This window comes from Heterodontus francisci, chromosome 28, assembly GCF_036365525.1.
Source record: "Heterodontus francisci isolate sHetFra1 chromosome 28, sHetFra1.hap1, whole genome shotgun sequence".
NCBI lineage: Eukaryota > Metazoa > Chordata > Chondrichthyes > Heterodontiformes > Heterodontidae > Heterodontus > Heterodontus francisci.
This window is the reverse complement of record NC_090398.1, coordinates 6,396,559-6,417,886: the sequence shown is the minus strand read 5'-3', so window position 1 is coordinate 6,417,886 and position 21,328 is coordinate 6,396,559. Positions and strand designations below refer to the sequence as shown.

At 53.3% G+C, this 21,328-nt stretch overlaps 1 protein-coding gene across 1 annotated transcript in view; it reads left to right on the top strand.

Annotated features, from left to right (window-relative positions):
• Nucleotides 1-21,327, top strand: part of LOC137385085 (sarcoplasmic/endoplasmic reticulum calcium ATPase 2-like) — a 75,377-nt gene extending 54,050 nt beyond the window's left edge. Inside the window, exons 14-20 of the mRNA XM_068059835.1 lie at nt 7,047-7,382; nt 9,635-9,855; nt 12,474-12,676; nt 13,249-13,334; nt 14,797-14,930; nt 16,472-16,589; nt 19,886-21,327. Of these exons, the coding sequence (XP_067915936.1) occupies nt 7,047-7,382; nt 9,635-9,855; nt 12,474-12,676; nt 13,249-13,334; nt 14,797-14,930; nt 16,472-16,589; nt 19,886-20,155 (1,368 nt within the window). The 3' untranslated portion in view covers nt 20,156-21,327. The remainder of the gene's footprint in view (nt 1-7,046; nt 7,383-9,634; nt 9,856-12,473; nt 12,677-13,248; nt 13,335-14,796; nt 14,931-16,471; nt 16,590-19,885) is intronic.
• The last annotated feature ends 1 nt before the right edge of the window (nt 21,328 follows it).

Sequence of the window (21,328 nt, the reverse complement as noted above, 5' to 3'; positions counted from 1 at the left end):
CCGCTCCCCCTCGCTGCTGTTTGGCGCGCACTCGCCCGCTCCCCCTCGCTGCTGTTTGGCGCGCACTCGCCCGCTCCCCCTCGCTGCTGTTTGGCGCGCACTCGCCCGCTCCCCCTCGCTGCTGTTTGGCGCGCACTCGCCCGCTCCCCCTCGCTGCTGTTTGGCGCGCACTCGCCCGCTCCCCCTCGCTGCTGTTTGGCGCGCACTCGCCCGCTCCCCCTCGCTGCTGTTTGGCGCGCACTCGCCCGCTCCCCCTCGCTGCTGTTTGGCGCGCACTCGCCCGCTCCCCCTCGCTGCTGTTTGGCGCGCACTCGCCCGCTCCCCCTCGCTGCTGTTTGGCGCGCACTCGCCCGCTCCCCCTCGCTGCTGTTTGGCGCGCACTCGCCCGCTCCCCCTCGCTGCTGTTTGGCGCGCACTTCGCCCGCTCCCCCTCGCTGCTGTTTGGCGCGCACTCGCCCGCTCCCCCTCGCTGCTGTTTGGCGCGCACTCGCCCGCTCCCCCTCGCTGCTGTTTGGCGCGCACTCGCCCGCTCCCCCTCGCTGCTGTTTGGCGCGCACTCGCCCGCTCCTTCCCTTGGAACCGAAGTTTGACAGGAAAATCTGGAATAGAACAATGGGTGATGTTTAAGGAGGACATGCTTTAGACCCAGGCTAGGAACATTCCAACATGGGGGAGACAGGTAAGGGAAGGAAAGGCTCCTTGGCTGACAAAGGAGATGGAGGTTATGATGAAACAAAAAACATTGTATGATGCATGTCAGGTGAATTCTTCAAGCGAGAACCAGTCTAAATACAGTCAGTTGAGAGGGAAAGTGAAGAGAAAGATAAGACTGGCAAAAAGAGAAAATGAGAATAGAATGGCAGTTAACATAAAAGGGAACACAAAATCTTCTACTGGCATGTAAATAGTGAGTAGTAAGAGGTGGAGTGGAGCCTATTAGGGACAGAGTCGCAAGGCAAGGGTGGAATGCTTAATAAGTACTTCGTATCAGTGTTTACTAAGAAGAAGAATCTGACAAAATATCAGTCGAAGTGGAACTGGTAGAGGTAATGGATGGTGTGAAAATTGATGGGCAGGATGTACTGGAAAGGTTGGCTTTGTTTAGAGTGGGTATGTCATCTGGTCCAGGTGGATTGCATCCCAGGTTGCAGAAGGTCGTGGGAATGGTGATAGCAGAAGAGCTTTCCTTAATCTTCCCTGGATACAGGAAGAGGTGCCAGAGGATTGGAGAGTGGCAAATGTGACACCCTTATTCAAGAAAGGGTGTAAGGACAGTTCCAGTAACTGCAGGCCAGTCAGTTAAACATCAGTGGTGGGTAAGCTTTTAGAAACAATAATCAGGGACAATATTAACAGGCATTTGGAGAGGTTTGAATTAATTAATGAGAGCCAGCACGGATTTGTAAAAGGCAGATCCTGCTTGACTAATCTCATTGAATTTTTTAATGAAGGGAATGCGGTAGATGTTGTTAATCTGGATTTTTGAAAGCATTTGATAAGGTACCATATAAAAGGCTGGTTAACAAAATTGAGGCTCATGGCATAGAGTCATAGAGTCGTACAGCATAGAAACAGGCCCTTCGGCCCACCGCGTCCATGCTGACCATAATGCCTATCTATACTAATCCCATCTGTCTGCATTAATTCCATATCCCTCTATGCCTTGCTCATTCAAGTACCTGTCCAGATGCCTCTTAAATGTCGCTACTGTTTCTGCCTCCACCACCTCCTCCGGCAGCTCATTCCAGATACCCACTATTCTTTGTGTGGAAAAGTTTACCCCTTTGATCCCCTTTAAACCTCCTCCCTCTCACCATAAATCTATGCCCTCCAGTTTCAGTCACCCCTACCATGGGAAACAGACTCTGGCTATCTACCCTATCTATGCCTCTCATAATTTTATATACCTCTATCATGTCCCCTCTCAGCCTCCTTCTCTCTGGGGCAAACAGACCCAGCCTATCCAATCTCTCTTTATAACTCAAGCCCTCCAAACCAGGCAACATCTTTGTGAATCTTTTCTGCATCCTCTCTTGCTTAATCACATCTTTCCTGTAGTGCGGCGACCAGAACTGCACACAGTACTCCAAATGCAGCCTAACCAACGTAACCAACCAAACAACTGTAACATGGCATCCCAACTCTTGTACTCAGTGCCTCGGCCGATGAAGGCAAGCATGCCATACGCCTTCTTCACCACCCTGTCTACCTGTGTTGCCACTTTCAGGGAACTATGTACTTGCACCCCAAGGTCTCTCTGCTCAACAACACTCCCCAGGGCCCTACCATTCACTGTATATGTCCTGCCCTGGTTTAACTTCCCAAAATGCATCACTTCACACTTGTCTGCATTAAATTCCTTTTGCCAATCCCTTGCCCACTTTCCCAGTTGATCTATATCTTGTTGTAACCTTAGACAACCTTCTTCACTGTCCATTATACCACCAATTTTGGTGTCATCTGCAAACTTACTAATCATGCCCCTTACATTCACATCCAAGTCATTAATATATATGACAAACAACAGAGGGCCCAGCACTGATCCCTGCGGCACACCACTGGTCACCGGCCTCAAATCTGAAAAACAACCCTCCACTACCACCCTCTGCCTCCTATCACCAAGCCAATTTTGTATCCAATTTGCTAGCTCACCCTGGATCCCATGTGTTCGAACCTTCTGGACCAGCCTACCATACGGGACTCTGTCACAAGCCTTGCTAAAGTCCATGTAGACAACGTCCATCGCCCTGCCCTCGTCAATCCTCTTGGTCACCTCGAAAAACTCAATCAAATTCATGAGACATGATTTCCCACGCACAAAGCCATGCTGACTATCCCTAAACAGATCATGCCTTTCCAGATGCATATAAATCCTGTCTCTCAGAATCCCTTCCAATAACTTTCCCACCACTGATGTCAGGCTCACCGGCCTGTAGTTCTGTGGCTTAACCCTGCTGCCCTTCTTAAATAAAGGCACAACATTAGCCATCCTCCAGTCTTCCGGTACCTCACCCGTGGCTAACGATGATACAAAAATCTCTGCCAGGGCCCCAGCAATCTCCTCCCTTGCTTCCCATAGCATCCGAGGATACACCTGGTCAGGCCTTGGGGATTTATCCATCTTAATGCGCTTCAAGACCTCCAACACCTCCTCCTTTGTAATGTTGGTATCCTCCAGGATATCAGTGTTCCCTCCCTTGAACTCACTAGCTTCCATGACCTTCTCCAAGATAAATACGGACGAGAAATATTCATTTAAGACCTCGCCCATTTCCTGTGGCTCCACGCATAGATTGCCACACTGAGCCTTAAGGGACCTACACTCTCCCTAGCTACCCTTTTATTCTCAAGATACTTATAGAATCTTTTAGGATTCTCCTTTATCTTATCTGCCAGGGAAATCTCATGGCCCCTTTTTGCCCTCCTAATTTCCTCCTTAAGTGTAGTCCGTCTTACATCCCCTATACTCCTTGAGGGACTCGCTCGATCCCAGCTGCCTACACCTGGCATATGCCGCCTCCTTTGTCCTGACCAGACCCTGAATATCCCTCATCAACCAAGGTTCCCTAAACTTGCCAGCTTTGCCCTTCCATCTAACAGGAACATTCCACCCTGAACTCTTCCTATCTCACTTTTACAAGCCTCCCACTTGCCAGATGTCCCTTTACCTGTAAACAGCCTCTCCCATTCAACTTTTGAGAGTTCCTGTCTGATGCCATCGAAATTAGCCTTCCCCCAATTTAGGACTTCAACCTGAGGACCAGTCCTATCCTTTTCCATAACTATCTTGAAGCTAATAGAGTTATGGTTACTGGTCCCAAAGTGCTCCCCCACTGACACATCAACCACCTGCCCATCCTCATTTCCTAAGAGGAGGTTGAGTGTAGCCCCTTCTCTAGTAGGGCCATCCACATACTGCTTCAGAAAACGATCCTGGACGCACTTAACAAATTCTTCCCCATCTGATCGCTTAGCACTAGGCAGTCCCAGTCAATATTAGGGAAGTTAAAATCACCTACTATTACAACCCTATAATTCCTACACCTATCTGTGATTTCCCTACATATATGCTCCTCCACTTCCCTCTGACTATTGGGGGGCCTATAGTATAATCCCATCAAAGTGATCACCCCTTTCTTATTTCTAGGTTCTACCCATATGGCCTCGCTGGACATTCCCCTCGGGATATCCTCTCAAGTACTGCCTTGATGTCCTACCTAATCAATAGTGCAACTCCCCCTCCTCTCTTACCTCCACCTCTGTCACGCCGGAAAGATTGGTACCCCGGAACACTGAGCTGCAAGTCCTGCCCATCCCTCAACCACGTTTCCGTAATAGCTATAATATCACAATCCCATGTACCGATCCATGCTCTGAGTTCATCTGCCTTACCTGTAAGGCTTCTTGCATTAAAGTAAATGCAGTTTAGCCTACCAGACCTTCCACGCTCCCTGTCCTGCCCCTGCCTGGCCTGTCTACTGGACTTGCTTGCTTTAACCTCTACATTTGCCTCAACTATCTCATCTGACAGACTACTACTTTGGATCCCACCCCCCTGCCAGACTAGTTTAAACCCTCCCGAGTGGTGCTAGCAAACCTTCCCGCAAGGATATTAGTGCCCCTCCAGTTTAGATACAACCCGTCCTTCTTGTACAGGTCACCTCTGCACCAGAAGAGATCCCAATGATCCAAGTAGCTGAAGCCCTCCCGCCTACACCAGCTCTTCACCACGCATTAATTTGCCTAATCCTCCTATTCCTACCCTCACTAGCACGTGGTACAGGGAGTAATCCTGAGATTACAACCCTAGAGATCTTGCTTTTTAACCTTCTGCCTAACTCCCTATATTCACTTTGCAGGACCTCATCTCTCTTCCTGCCTATGTCGTTAGTACCAATATGGACCACGACCTCTGGCTGCTCATTCTCCCCTTTCAGAATGTCCTGCAGCCGCTCCGAGACATCCTTGACCCTAGCACCAGGGAAGCAACATACCATCCTGGAGTCTCGTTTGCGGACACAGAAATCCCTGTCTGCACCCCTTAGGATAGAATCCCCATCTCTATAGCTCTTCCAACCCTTTTCCTCCCCTGCTGTGCAGCAGAGCCCTCCGTGGTGCCACGAACTTGGCTGTTGCTGCTTTCCCCTGGGAGGTCATCTCCCCACCCCCCACCCCCCCAACAGTATCCAAAGCAGTATATCTATTTGAGAGACGGATGGCCACAGGGGACTGCTGCCTGCGCCTACTACTCCGTCTGGTGGTCACCCATCTCTTTTCTGCCTGTGCAGCCATTACCTGCGGTGTGACCACCTCACTAAGCGAGCTATCCCCGACATCTTCAGCATCACGGATGCTCCAGTGAATCCACCTGCATCTCCAGCTCTGTAATGTGGGTAGTCAGTAACTGCAGATGGATACACTTCCTGCACACATGGTCGTCAGGGACACAGGAAGCGTCCCTGATTTCCCACATAGTGCATGAGGAGCATATCACGGAGCTCTCCTGTCATGATTTACCCTTAGGTTAATTAGTTACTGCCTGAGTTAAAAAATACTAATTATACTAGGGGCCTTGTTCTACCCACTTCAATCTAAAATTCTTTAAAAAAATAAAATAAAATAGGAGGGTCAGTGTCCAATTGTGTAAAAAAACAAAAATTGGCTAAACAACCGAAAACAGCGAGCCATTGTAAATAAAAGCAAAATACTGCGGATGCTGGAAATCTGAAACAAAAACAAGAAATGCTGGATTCACTCAGCAGGTCTGGCAGCATCTGTGGAAAGAGAAGCAGAGTTAACGTTTCGGGTCAGCGACCCTTCTTCGGACCGAAGAAGGGTCACTGACCCGAAACGTTAACTCTGCTTCTCTTTCCACAGATGCTGCCAGACCTGCGAAATGAGCCATTGTAAATGGTTGTTTTTCAGACTGGAGGATGGTAGACAGTGATGTTCCCCAAGGGTCAGTGCTGGGACCACTGCATTTTTTTTGATACTGGAATACAGAGTAGAATCTGAAAATTTGCCGATGGCACCAAACTTGGAGGAATGAGAAAGTGTGAGGATGATCCGAACTGCCTGCAACAGGACACAGATAGGCTAGCAGAATGGGCAGAGAGGTGGCAGATGGAGTTTAATACTGACAAGTGTGAGGTGATGCATTTTGTCAGAAGGAATAGGGAGAGGTAATATAGACTTAATGGCAGAGTTCTAAAGAGTGCGCAGGAGCAGAGGGACCTGGAGGTGCTTGTGCATCGATCTTTGAAGGTGGTCGGATATACTGAGAGACTGGTTAGTAAAGCTTATGGGATCTTGGGCTTCATGAACAGAGACATTGAGTACAAAAGCAGGGAAGTCATGCTGAACCCTTTATAAAGCTCTGGTTAGGCCCCAACTGGAGTATTGTGTCCAGTTCTGGTCACCACACTTCAGGAAGGATGTGAGGGTCCTTGAGAGGGTGCAGAGGAGATTTACACAGAATGGTTCCAGGGATGGGGGATTTGAGTTACAAGGTTAGGTTGGAAAAGCTGGGGTTGTTCTCCTTAGAGCAAAGGAGATTGAGGGGTGATTTAATAGAGATGTACAAGATACTGACAGGTTTAGAGAAGTTAAACAAGGAAAAACTGTTCCCATTAACTGATGGTACAAGGACTGGGAGACACAGATTGAAGATTTTGGGTAAGAGATGCGGTGGGGGGTGGGTGGTGAAGGGATCTGAGGGAAATCTTTTTTACACAGTGGGTGGTAATGATCTGGAACTCACTGCCCTCGAGGGAGGTGGAAGTGAAGACGATCAATGATTTCTAAAGGAAATTGGATGGGTATTTGAGGGAAATTAACTTGCAAGCTACAGGGATCGAGCGGGGGAGTGGGACTGAGTGGATAGCTCTGCAGAGGGCTAGCATGGACTCAATGGGCAGAATGGCCTCCTTCCATGCTGTAAATGACTCTGACTCGCTGTCCCACTGTTAAACGTTTTCTCTCCTTTGCTGATATTTGATGTTTCACACGCTCTCTCTCTCTCTCTCTCTCTTTCCCCCCCCAACAAGATGGACCTGACATTTGTTGGCTGTGTGGGAATGTTGGACCCGCCCCGGAAGGAGGTTGCCGATTCGATCCGGCTATGCCGGCAGGCAGGAATCCACGTGATCATGATCACTGGGGATAACAAGGGCACGGCGGTGGCCATCTGCAGACTGATTGGCATCTTCGGGTTGGACGAGGAGGTGGGACTCAAGGCTTTCACCGGCCGTGAGTTTGACGAGCTGAGCCTGCCTGCCCAGCGAGAGGCCGTGCAGAATGCCCGCTGCTTCGCACGGGTGGAACCTTCGCACAAATCCAAAATCATCGAGTTCCTGCAGTCACTCGACGAGGTTACTGCCATGGTGAGTGGGGGAGGGAGGATAACGGACAGGAGCAGATTGCAGAGATGGGGAAGATTGTAGGAGTTGGAGGAGGTTACAGAGATGGGGAGGGTTGTAGGGGCTGGAGGAGGTTACAGAGATAGAGAGAGTTGTAGGGGCTGGAGGAGGTTACAGAAATAGGGAGGTTGTAGGGGCTGGAGGAGGTTACAGAGATGGGGAGGGTTGTAGGGGCTGGAGGAGGTTACAGAGATAGAGAGAGTTGTAGGGGCTGCAGGAGGTTACAGAGATAGAGAGTTGTAGGGGCTGGAGGAGGTTACAGAAATAGGGAGGTTGTAGGGGCTGGAGGAGGTTGCAGAGATGGTGAGAGTTGTAGGGGCTGGAGGAGGTTACAGAAATAGGGAGAGTTGTAGGGGCTGGAGCAGGTTACAGAGATAGGGAGGTTGTAGGGGCTGGAGGAGGTTACAGAGATGGGGAGGGTTGTAGGGGCTGCAGGAGGTTACAGAGATAGAGAGAGTTGTAGGGGCTGGAGGAGGTTACAGAAATAGGGAGGTTGTAGGGGCTGGAGGAGGTTACAGAGAGGGGGAGGGTTGTAGGGGCTGGAAGAGGTTACAGAGATGGGGAGAGTTGTAGGGGCTGGAGGAGGTTGCAGAGATGGTGAGAGTTGTAGGGGCTGGAGGAGGTTACAGAGATCGGGAGGGGTTTCGGGGCTGGAGGAGATTACGGAGATAGGGAGGGGTTTCGGGGCTGGAGGAGATTACGGAGATGGGGAGAGTTGTAGGGGCTGGAGGAGGTTACAGAGATAAGGAGGGGTGTAGGGGCTGGAGGAGGTTACAGAGATGGGGAGAGTTGTAGGGGCTGGAGGAGGTTACAGAGGTAGGGAGGGGTTTCGGGGCTGGAGGAGATTACGGAGATAGGGAGGGGTGTTGCGGCTGGAGGAGGTTACAGAGATAGGGAGGGGTGTAGGGGCTGGAGGAGGTTACAGAAATAGGGAGAATTGTAGGGGCTGGAGGAGGTTACAGAGATGGGGAGAGTTGTAGGGGCTGGAGGAGGTTGCAGAGATGGTGAGAGTTGTAGGGGCTGGAGGAGGTTGCAGAGATGGTGAGAGTTGTAGGGGCTGGAGGAGGTTACAGAGATAAGGAGGGGTGTAGGGGCTGGAGGAGGTTGCAGAGATGGTGAGAGTTGTAGGGGCTGGAGGAGGTTACAGAGATAAGGAGGGGTGTAGGGGCTGGAGGAGGTTACAGAAATAGGGAGAATTGTAGGGGCTGGAGGAGGTTACAGAGATGGTGAGAGTTGTAGGGGCTGGAGGAGGTTACAGAGATAAGGAGGGGTGTAGGGGCTGGAGGAGGTTACAGAGATGGTGAGAGTTGTAGGGGCTGGAGGAGGTTACAGAGATAAGGAGGGGTGTAGGGGCTGGAGGAGGTTACAGAAATAGGGAGAATTGTAGGGGCTGGAGGAGGTTACAGAAATAGGGAGAATTGTAGGGGCTGGAGGAGGTTACAGAGATGGTGAGAGTTGTAGGGGCTGGAGGAGGTTACAGAGATAAGGAGGGGTGTAGGGGCTGGAGGAGGTTACAGAGATGGTGAGAGTTGTAGGGGCTGGAGGAGGTTACAGAGATAAGGAGGGGTGTAGGGGCTGGAGGAGGTTACAGAAATAGGGAGAATTGTAGGGGCTGGAGGAGGTTACAGAAATAGGGAGAATTGTAGGGGCTGGAGGAGGTTACAGAGATCGGGAGGGGTGTAGGGGCTGGAGGAGGTTACAGAAATAGGGAGAGTTGTAGGGGCTGGAGGAGGTTACAGAGATAAGGAGGGGTGTAGGGGCTGGAGGAGGTTACAGAAATAGGGAGAATTGTAGGGGCTGGAGGAGGTTACAGAGATCGGGAGGGGTGTAGGGGCTGGAGGAGGTTACGGAGATAGGGAGGGGTGTTGCGGCTGGAGGAGGTTACAGAGGTAGGGAGGGGTTTCGGGGCTGGAGGAGATTACGGAGATAGGGAGGGGTGTTGCGGCTGGAGGAGGTTACAGAGATAGGGAGGGTAATAGTGACAAAGGCTGCAGCAGTGGATGAGCTGAGGCAGGGGCTGGATGCAGGCCTGGTTACAGGGATTAGGTAGTCCTGGTGGTGGCGAGGAAATTGTGGCCGGGAGCTGATGTGCGGGTTAAGGTTGTGGAGAGTGTGATTCAGCCAGATCGAGAGGGATGGAGTCACTCGTGATGGAGCGGAGTTTGTGAGGGAGATTAAAGACAAGGGTCTGATACAGAGCTTCTTTACCATTCCAGACGGGTGATGGGGTCAATGATGCTCCTGCCCTGAAGAAGGCAGAGATCGGCATTGCCATGGGATCCGGGACGGCTGTGGCAAAGAGCGCCTCGGAGATGGTGCTGGCCGATGACAACTTTGCTACGATCGTGGCAGCGGTTGAGGAGGGTCGAGCCATCTACAACAACATGAAACAATTCATCCGCTATCTCATATCCTCCAACATCGGAGAGGTAGTCTGGTGAGTGTGAGGGGGTCCTGGAATAGTGACCCTGAAACTGCATAGAGTCCCTAATCCACACTGAGCCTCACCAAGTCCCAAACCTGCACTGAGCCACCCCGAGCTCCGAAACCGCACCGAACCCCAAACCTGCACTGAACCACCCCGAGCTCCGAAACCGCTCCGAGCCCCAAACCTGCAATGAACCTCCCCGAGCTCCAAAACCGCACCGAACCCCAAACCTGCACTGAGCCACCCCGAGCTCCGAAACCGCATCGAGCCCCAAACCTGCACTGAGCCTCCCCGAGCTCCGAAACCGCACCGAACCCCAAACCTGTACTGAGCCTCCCCGAGCTCTGAAACCGCACCGAGCCCCAAACCTGCACTGAGCCTCCCCGAACTCCGAAACTGCACCGAGCCCCAAACGTGCACTGAGCCTCCCAGATCTCCAAAACCACACCGTCCCCAAAACGTGCACTGAGCCTCCCTGAGCTCCGGAACCGCACCGAGCCCCAAACCTGCACTGAGCCTCCCCGAGCTCCGGAACCGCACCCAGCCCCAAACCTGCACTGAGCCTCACTGAGCTCCGAAACTGCACCCAGCCCCGAACGTGCACTGAGCCTCCCAGATCTCCGAAACCACACCGTCCCCCAAACCTGCACTTAGCCTCCCTGAGCTCCGGAACCACACCGAACCCCCAAACCTGCACTGAGCCTCCCAGATCTCCGGAACCGCACCGAGCCCCAAATCTGCACTGAGCCTCCCCGAGCTCTGAAACCGCACCCAGCCCCAAACCTGCACTGAGCCTCCCCGAGCTCCGAATGCACACTGAGCCTCCCCGAGCTCCGAATGCACACTGAGCATCCCCGAGCTCCGAATGCACACTGAGCATCCCCGAGCTCCGAATGCACACTGAGCATCCCCGAGCTCCGAATGCACACTGAGCATCCCCGAGCTCCGAATGCACACTGAGCATCCCCGAGCTCCGAATGCACACTGAGCATCCCCGAGCTCCGAATGCACACTGAGCATCCCCGAGCTCCGAATGCACACTGAGCATCCCCGAGCTCCGAATGCACACTGAGCATCCCCGAGCTCCGAATGCACACTGAGCATCCCCGAGCTCCGAATGCACACTGAGCATCCCCGAGCTCCGAATGCACACTGAGCATCCCCGAGCTCCGAATGCACACTGAGCATCCCCGAGCTCCGAATGCACACTGAGCATCCCCGAGCTCCGAATGCACACTGAGCATCCCCGAGCTCCGAATGCACACTGAGCATCCCCGAGCTCCGAATGCACACTGAGCCTCCCCGAGCTCCGAATGCACACTGAGCCTCCCCGAGCCCCGAATCCACACTGAGCCTCCCCGAGCCCCGAATCCACACTGAGCCTCCCCGAGCCCCGAATCCACACTGAGCCTCCCCGAGCCCCGAATCCACACTGAGCCTCCCCGAGCCCCGAATCCACACTGAGCCTCCCCGAGCCCCGAATCCACACTGAGCCTCCCCGAGCCCCGAATCCACACTGAGCCTCCCCGAGCCCCGAATCCACACTGAGCCTCCCCGAGCCCCGAATCCACACTGAGCCTCCCCGAGCCCCGAATCCACACTGAGCCTCCCCGAGCCCCGAATCCACACTGAGCCTCCCCGAGCCCCGAATCCACACTGAGCCTCCCCGAGCCCCGAATCCACACTGAGCCTCCCCGAGCCCCGAATCCACACTGAGCCTCCCCGAGCCCAGAATCCACACTGAGCCTCCCCGAGCCCCGAATCCACACTGAGCCTCCCCGAGCCCCGAATCCACACTGAGCCTCCCCGAGCCCCGAATCCACACTGAGCCTCCCCGAGCCCCGAATCCACACTGAGCCTCCCCGAGCCCCGAATCCACACTGAGCCTCCCCGAGCCCCGAATCCACACTGAGCCTCCCCGAGCCCCGAATCCACACTGAGCCTCCCCGAGCCCCGAATCCACACTGAGCCTCCCCGAGCCCCGAATCCACACTGAGCCTCCCCGAGCCCCGAATCCACACTGAGCCTCCCCGAGCCCCGAATCCACACTGAGCCTCCCCGAGCCCCGAATCCGCACTGAGCCTCCCCGAGCCCCGAATCCGCACTGAGCCTCCCCGAGCCCCGAATCCGCACTGAGCCTCCCCGAGCCCCGAATCCGCACTGAGCCTCCCCGAGCCCCGAATCCGCACTGAGCCTCCCCGAGCCCCGAATCCGCACTGAGCCTCCCCGAGCCCCGAATCCGCACTGAGCCTCCCCGAGCCCCGAATCCGCACTGAGCCTCCCCGAGCCCCGAATCCGCACTGAGCCTCCCCGAGCCCCGAATCCGCACTGAGCCTCCCCGAGCCCCGAATCCGCACTGAGCCTCCCCGAGCCCCGAATCCACAACGTCCACCCCCCTCCCCCACTTCCCCTGGAGGCCCAATCCGCACAGAGCCCCGAACCAAATCTGTACAATCCCAAATCCAAACTGATAGCGCCCGCCCACTCCCCGAGCTCTGAATCCGCCCAGAGTCGGCGCCGTGCCCTCTCTACGTCTGCTGTCTCTTTCCCATTTTTGCCAGTCACTCGCCTCCTCACCTTCGTCTGCATCTGACAGGTTTTCTCTCTCTGTCTCTCCGTTTCGACAGTATATTCCTGACAGCTGCTATCGGCATTCCGGAGGCTCTGATTCCAGTCCAGCTACTCTGGGTGAACTTGGTGACGGACGGCCTTCCGGCCACAGCACTGGGTTTTAACCCTCCTGACCTGGACATCATGGGCAAGCCTCCGCGCAGCCCAAAAGAGCCTCTCATCAGTGGCTGGCTCTTCTTCCGCTACCTGGTTATCGGAGGTAGGTATTTATTCATCACAGTCTGGGACTCTGCAGTCTGTGTCTGTGTCTCAGTGTCGGCTCGTGTACGGTCTGTGTGTGTGTCTCAGTGTCAGCTCCTGTACGGTCCATGTGTGTGTGTCTCAGTGTCAGCTCCTGTACGGTCTGGTTGTGTGTGTCTCAGTGTCAGCTCCTGTACGATCCGTGAGTGTGTGTCTCCGTTGTCGGCTCCTGTACGATCCGTGTGTGTGTCTCAGTGTCGGCTCCTGTACGATCCGTGTGTGTGTGTGTGTCTCAGTGTCGGTTCCTGTGCGGTCCGTGTGTGTGTCTGTCTCCGTGTCGGCTCCTGTCCGGTCTGTGAGTGTGTCTCAGTGTCAACTCCTGTGTGTGTGTGTGTGTGTCTCAGTGTCGGCTCCTGGATGGTCCACGTGTGTGTGTCTCAGTGTAGGTTGATGCTGTGGATTTGAAGGATCTCGGGGCTGGGGGATGTTCCGCGGTGGGGTGGGGGGGCGTTGTTCCACCGGGTAGTGGATCTCCCAGTTTTCCTCCTGCTCAAAGTGTTAACAGCCACCGTCTATTTTCTCTTGTTACAGTTTATGTTGGAGCTGCGACAGTTGGAGCTGCTGCCTGGTGGTTTATGGCAGCACAGGATGGCCCACAGGTCAACTTCTATCAGCTGGTAAGTCCCTGCTTCGTCCCCCTGTCTCTGCCCCTCCAGTCCCTCCCCCCTTTGCTGACCCTACCAGGGGAGGAGGGTGCTGTGGATTTAGTCGCCCAGAGTCGAGGTGTTGCTCGAACATCTCCCCTTCCCGAAGAGCAGCATGATCCAACTGAGAGCGGGCCCAGGTATCTGGGTGAATTGCAGGGTAGTGTGGAGTGTGGGTCATTCAGCCAATCCGTCCTGCGCAGCTCCAGTCTGCTGGAATACTGAGGGGGCAGCCCTCCTATCGAAGCAGTGGGTATTCGCTGTGGTGGGGGAGCATCGGGAGGCATGGGGGGTGAGTGCAGAGGCGATGGTGAGACGTAGATTGTGGGGGAGGATGTGCAAGTGCTAGGCCAAGGGGTGGGAGTGAGGGAGAGTGGGACAGTGTGAGTGATGGGTTGGAGTGAGGGAGAGTGGGACGGTGAGAGTGATGGGATGGTGAGAGTGGGACAGTTGGAGTGAGGGAGAGTGGGACAGTGTGAGTGATTGGTTGGAGTGAGGGAGAGTGGGACAGTGTGAGTGATGGGTGGGACCGAGTGGGTTGGAGTGAGGGAAAGTGGGACCGAGTGGGACGGTGAGAGTGATGGGTTGGAGTGGGGGAGAGTGGGACCCAGTGGGACAGTGTGAATGCTGGGTTGGAGTGAGGGAGAGTGGGACGGTGAGAGTGATGGGTTAGTGAGAGTGGGACAGTTGGAGTGAGGGAGAGTGGGACCGAGTGGGACAGTGTGAGTGATTGGTTGGAGTGAGGGAGAGTGGGACAGTGTGAGTGAGGGAGAGTGGGACAGTGTGAGTGAGGGAGAGTGGGACAGTGTGAGTGAGGGAGAGTGGGACAGTGTGAGTGAGGGAGAGTGGGACAGTGTGAGTGAGGGAGAGTGGGACAGTGTGAGTGAGGGAGAGTGGGACAGTGTGAGTGAGGGAGAGTGGGACAGTGTGAGTGAGGGAGAGTGGGACAGTGTGAGTGAGGGAGAGTGGGACCGTGTGAGTGAGGGAGAGTGGGACCGTGTGAGTGAGGGAGAGTGGGACCGTGTGAGTGAGGGAGAGTGGGACCGTGGAAGGGCAGTGTGAGTGATGGGGGGGGGAGTTGGGGAGAGTTGGGCCGGGGGAGGGGAGTCTGAGTGATGGGTTGGAGTGGGGGAGAGTGAGACCGAGTGGGACGGTGAGAGTGATGGGTTGGAGTGAGGGAGGGTGGGACAGTGTGAGTGATGGGTTGGAGTGAGGGAGAGTTGGGCCGGGGAAGGGGAGTCTGAGTGATGGGTTGGAATGGGGGGGAGTTGGGCCGGGGAAGGGGAGTCTGAGTGATGGGTTGGAGTGGGGGAGAGTGGGACCGAGTGGGACGGTGAGAGTGATGGGTTGGAGTGAGGGACCGGCGGGTGGGGGTGTTAGTCATGGGTTGAAGTGCAGTCCTCACTGAGCTGTCCTCTCCCTCCTCCACCCTCAGAGTCACTACCTGCAGTGCAGTTCGGAGAATCCAGATTTCCAAGGAGTGAACTGCCTTGTCTTTGAATCTCCACACCCGATGACCATGGCTCTGTCTGTACTCGTCACCATCGAGATGCTCAATGCCCTCAACAGGTACAAGGGATACACCCGGGCTCTCTCTCACCTCATCAAATATTTACTGAAGTCCATGTAGACAACATCAACTGCTTTACCCTCATCTACACATCTGGTCACCTTGAAAAATTCAATCAAGTTTGTTAGACATGATCTCCCTCTGACAAAGCAATGCTGACGATTAATCCCTGCCTCTCCAAATGGAGATTAATCCTCTGCCTCAGAATTTTTCCCTACAGCTTTCCTACCACTGACATTAGACTCACCAGCCTGTAATTACCTGGTTTATCCCTGCTACCCTTCTTAAATAATGGTACCATATTCGCTGTCCTCCTGTCCTCTGGTACCTCTCCTGTGGCCAGAGAAGATCTGAAAAGTTGTGTCAGAGCCCCTACTATCTCCTTTCTTGCCTCACGTCTCTGTGATAGCAATAATATCATATTCCCATGTGTTAATCAGCGCCCTCAATTCATCTGCCTTGCGTTATCCTTGCGTTAAAATAGATACATCCAGCCTTGCATTATTCGCTTGTGCCTTAACTGGTCTGTATTTGCTCTGCCTTCCGGACTGAATCACTATTAAAGGAGTGTTCCTTCACACCCGGGCTCTCTCTCACACTGAAATCACTATTAAAGGAGTGTTCCTTCACACCCGGGCTTGTTCGCTCTCTGTCCCAGTCTTCCCTGCCCCCGCCCCCTCTCCCTTACCCACTCACTCTCTCTCACACACCATAGCATTCTTTGATTTTCTGAATGTTGAGATGTCAGGCATTGGGAACGGGCAAAAGATTTCTGCATCCACGTGCAGATATCACTAAACTAGTGGACAGGTACAGAAGAAATTTAAAAAGCCAATGTAACAGGCTCATCGAGGGGCAGAATGGACCTCCTACTGTTTCTGTCTAACAGGCTTGATGGGTTGAATAGCCGCCTCCTGTTCCTGTGTAACAGGCTCGAGGGGCTGAACGGCCTCCACCTGTTCCTGAGTAACAGGTTCGAGGGACTGCATGGCTCATGTCCTCCTTTTAAATATCCCTCTACTCTGCTCCAATTCAGGGGCCTAGAGACCCTATGTACTTGAATGATCTGAGACAATACAGATCTGGGGTCTTTCAAATGGGCCTGTACCTCCGGGGGGAGGCTTGCTGACGGTCCTGGGAGGGAGGGAGGCTGGTGTCTCGGGATGTCTTGTGCTAATGAGCGGTAATTGTATGAGCGGTAATTATATGAGTGGAGGGAAAGGTTGGCTGTATATTGAACACACGTCAGGTGGGAGGGACTGGCTGAGTCTGGGTGGAGCCTCATTCTTGGCCTTCGTGACTCAGTTCTTCTCCCTCGTCTGCTGGGGAATTCACAGCACTGACACTGGGTGGCACTCTTCAGACTGTAAAGTTGGTCAGCTGCATGTTGCATTGTGATCTAACTAACTCTGTTTGTTGCTTTCTATCACTCTATCTCCATCCACCCCTGCATCACACTGTCTCTCTCCCCCATCTCATTCTGTCTGTTCTCCCAACTGACCCCCGCCCTCCTCCCGTCCTGCTCTTGCTCTCTCCACAGCCTGTCAGAGAACCAGTCCTTACTGAAGATGCCTCCCTGGGTTAACATTTGGCTGCTGGGAGCCATCTGCCTGTCCATGGCTCTGCACTTCCTCATTCTGTACGTCGACCCCCTGCCGGTGAGTGCAGTCGTTCTCCTTCTCCGATAGCTGCTGCTGTCATTTCCTGAGTTTATACTGTACAGGTCTGGGTATCGGCCTGAGCTTATACTGTACAGGTCTGAGTATCGGCCTGAGTTTATACTGTACAGGTCTGGGTATCGGCCTGAGTTTATACTGTACAGGTCTGAGTATCGGCCTGAGCTTATACTGTACAGGTCTGAGTATCGGCCTGAGCTTATACTGTACCTGTCTGAGTATCGGCCTGAGCTTATACTGTACAGGTCTGAGTATCGGCCTGAGCTTATACTGTACAGGTCTGAGTATCGGCCTGAGCTGAAACTGTACAGGTCTGAGTATCGGCCTGAGTTTATACTGTACAGGTCTGGGTATCGGCCTGAGTTTATACTGTACAGGTCTGAGTATCGGCCTGAGTTTATACTGTACAGGTCTGGGTATCGGCCTGAGTTTATACTGTACAGGTCTGGGTATCGGCCTGAGTTTATACTGTACAGGTCTGAGTATCGGCCTGAGTTTATACTGTACAGGTCTGGGTATCGGCCTGAGTTTATACTGTACAGGTCTGGGTATCGGCCTGAGTTTATACTGTACAGGTCTGGGTATCGGCCTGAGTTTATACTGTACAGGTCTGGGTATCGGCCTGAGTTTATACTGTACAGGTCTGGGTATCGGCCTGAGTTTACACTGTACAGGTCTGGGTATCGGCCTGAGTTTATACTGTACAGGTCTGAGTATCGGCCTGAGTTTATACTGTACAGGTCTGGGTATCGGCCTGAGTTTACACTGTACAGGTCTGGGTATCGGCCTGTGTTTACACTGTACAGGTCTGAGTATCGGCCTGAGTTTATACTGTACAGGTCTGGGTATCGGCCTGAGTTTATACTGTACAGGTCTGGGTATCGGCCTGAGTTTATACTGTACAGGTCTGAGTATCGGCCTGAGTTTATACTGTACAGGTCTGGGTATCGGCCTGAGTTTACACTGTACAGGTCTGGGTATCGGCCTGAGTTTATACTGTACAGGTCTGGGTATCGGCCTGAGTTTATACTGTACAGGTCTGAGTATCGGCCTGAGTTTATACTGTACAGGTCTGGGTATCGGCCTGAGTTTACACTGTACAGGTCTGGGTATCGGCCTGAGTTTACACTGTACAGGTCTGAGTATCGGCCTGAGTTTATACTGTACAGGTCTGGGTATCGGCCTGAGTTTATACTGTACAGGTCTGGGTATCGGCCTGAGTTTATACTGTACAGGTCTGGGTATCGGCCTGAGTTTATACTGTACAGGTCTGGGTATCGGCCTGAGTTTATACTGTACAGGTCTGGGTATCGGCCTGTGTTTATACTGTACAGGTCTGGGTATCGGCCTGAGTTTATACTGTACAGGTCTGGGTATCGGCCTGTGTTTATACTGTACAGGTCTGGGTATCGGCCTGAGTTTATACTGTACAGGTCTGAGTATCGGCCTGAGTTTATACTGGACCTGTCTGAGTATCGGCCTGAGCTTATACTGTACAGGTCTGGGTATCGGCCTGAGTTTATACTGTACAGGTCTGAGTATCGGCCTGAGTTTATACTGGACCTGTATGAGTATCGGCCTGTGTTTATCCTGTACAGGTCTGAGTATCGGCCTCTGTTTATACTGTACAGGTCTGAGTATCGGCCTGAGCTTATACTGTACAGGTCTGGGTATCGGCCTGAGTTTATACTGGACCTGTCTGTGTATCGGCCTGAGTTTATACTGTACAGGTCTGAGTATCGGCCTGAGTTTATACTGTACAGGTCTGGGTATCGGCCTGAGTTTATACTGTACAGGTCTGGGTATCGGCCTGAGTTTATACTGTACAGGTCTGGGTATCGGCCTGAGTTTATACTGTACAGGTCTGAGTATCGGCCTGAGTTTATACTGGACCTGTCTGAGTATCGGCCTGAGCTTATACTGTACAGGTCTGGGTATCGGCCTGAGTTTATACTGTACAGGTCTGAGTATCGGCCTGAGTTTATACTGGACCTGTATGAGTATCGGCCTGTGTTTATACTGTACAGGTCTGAGTATCGGCCTGTGTTTATACTGTACAGGTCTGGGTATCGGCCTGAGTTTATACTGTACAGGTCTGGGTATCGACTGAGTTTATACTGTACAGGTCTGGGTATCGACTGAGTTTACACTGTACAGGTCTGGGTATCGGCCTGAGTTTACACTGTACAGGTCTGGGTATCGACTGAGTTTACACTGTACAGGTCTGGGTATCGGCCTGTGTTTATACTGTACAGGTCTGAGTATCGGCCTGTGTTTATACTGTACAGGTCTGGGTATCGGCCTGAGTTTATACTGTACAGGTCTGGGTATCGACTGAGTTTATACTGTACAGGTCTGAGTATCGGCCTGAGTTTATACTGTACAGGTCTGGGTATCGGCCTGAGTTTATACTGTACAGGTCTGGGTATCGGCCTGAGTTTATACTGTACAGGTCTGGGTATCGGCCTGAGTTTATACTGTACAGGTCTGGGTATCGGCCTGAGTTTATACTGTACAGGTCTGGGTATCGGCCTGAGTTTATACTGGACCTGTCTGGGTATCGGCCTGAGCTTATACTGGACCTGTCTGGGTATCGGCCTGAGCTTATACTGGACCTGTCTGGGTATCGGCCTGAGCTTATACTGGACCTGTCTGGGTATCGGCCTGAGCTTATACTGTACAGGTCTGGGTATCGGCCTGAGCTTATACTGGACCGGTCTGGGTATCGGCCTGAGCTTATACTGTACAGGTCTGGGTATCGGCCTGAGATTATACTGTACAGGTCTTGGTATCGGCCTGAGCTTATACTGTACAGGTCTGGGTATCGGCCTGTGTTTATACTGTACAGGTCTGGGTATCGGCCTGTGTTTATACTGTACAGGTCTGGGTATCGGCCTGTGTTTATACTGTTAAGGTCTGGGTATCGGCCTGAGTTTATACTGTTAAGGTATGGGTATCGGCCTGTGTTTATACTGTACCTGTCTGGGTATCGGCCTGTGTTTATACTGTACAGGTCTGGGTATCGGCCTGAGTTTATACTGTTAAGGTCTGGGTATCGGCCTGTGTTTATACTGTACCTGTCTGGGTATCGGCCTGTGTTTATACTGTACAGGTCTGGGTATTGGCTTGCGTTTACGCTGTACATGTATCCGCCTATGTTTATGCAGCAAAGTGTTTCTGCAGTATGTCAGGGCTTCGGCCTGTGTTTATGTATCAGATACTGTCTAACCTTTGACTGTCTTTCTCTCTACCCCACCCTCCACTCTGCTGCCCCACAGCTCATCTTCCAGATCCGGCCCCTCCACATGCTGCAATGGAATATGGTGCTGAAGCTCTCGCTGCCTGTCATCCTGCTGGACGAGGCTCTCAAGTTCGCCGCCCGCAACTACGTGGAGCCCCCGAAGGAGCCCATGGGGGTGGACGGGCGCAAGAGCACCCTGGCGTCCTGGCTGGAGGGGGTTTCCTGGAGCTTCATCCTGGTCGCCGGCCCCTTAGTGGTGTGGTTATACAGCACGGACACTAATATCACTAACACCCTGTGGTCCTGATGGGCAGTGATCACAGCGGGAGGGAGGGAGGGAGAGCAGTTAAACCGAGGACCATCATGAGACAAGCAACCAAACACGAACCCGAGAGAGAGATGGGGGACAGGGAAGGGAGCGGGACCCGTGTGTCTGCACGTTTAATTCATTGAGTGTGCACGCCTTGTAATCGGGAGTTCCAATTTTATTTTTAGCTGTTTTTTTTTAAGGGAAAAAGGCAAACTATGGATTGCAGGGAGAGAGAGACTGGTCCTTGTGCGGGGGGGTGGGGTTAAAGGTTCACGATCGGGTCGGGGGGGTCTGAGGTCAGATCAGCAGCTAACACCATCCCCTTGACGCTGTCAGCAATGGGCCCCCCGCCAAACCGCTGTTCCGAGCCAGGCCTCCAATTGGTGCTTAAAGGTGACACATCTCCTCCTCCTCCTGCACCACCTCCTCCCCATCCCATCGCATGGCAAGTTCCCAGAGGGGTGGTGTGAGAGAGAGCTAATGTTAAGGAAGAACCTCCATTCGATTATTTAACCTCAACTGGCCTTGGTAGATAGGAGAGAAGGTGGAGAATCAGCCAGGGTTCCTGCTCCTGGACTGACGATGTACATTGAGTTGTGAGCACTGGTGCCTCGTTCTCTCTCTTCCCCTGTCAATCCCAGCCTGTGCACTCAACAGTGCCCCCTCCCCTCTGGGCAGCCTCCTCCTGACTGCCGCAGGGCTCCCAGTCCTGCCCCTGCCCTGTTCCTCGCTGCCTCCCACTGGAGATTGGCACCTGCCAGTGTCTCCCCGTATTTATTCCAGTTAATTAACACTAAACCATTCCAGGAACAAATGGCGTTCCTTCCAAACGCGCGTCTAACTCAGTGAAACACACTTCCAGCTGCACGAGTTGGACATTTTTTGCATACACCAGTTTCAGTGGTGAGTCTCGTGGATGTTGCAGTGATGGATTCAGTTCAAACCCAGTAACGGACAGAGGAGATGCAGGGATGCTCCTCGCTCACTTTGTGTTCTCTCTCTCACTCTCACTTGCTGCCTATCTCTCCTCTCCTCCCCCACCGTCTCTCTCCTCCCCCACCGTCTCTCTCCTCCCCCACCGTCTCTCTCCTCCCCCACCCTCTCTCTCCTCCCCCACCCTCTCTCTCCTCCCCCACCCTCTCTCTCCTCCCCCACCCTCTCTCTCCTCCC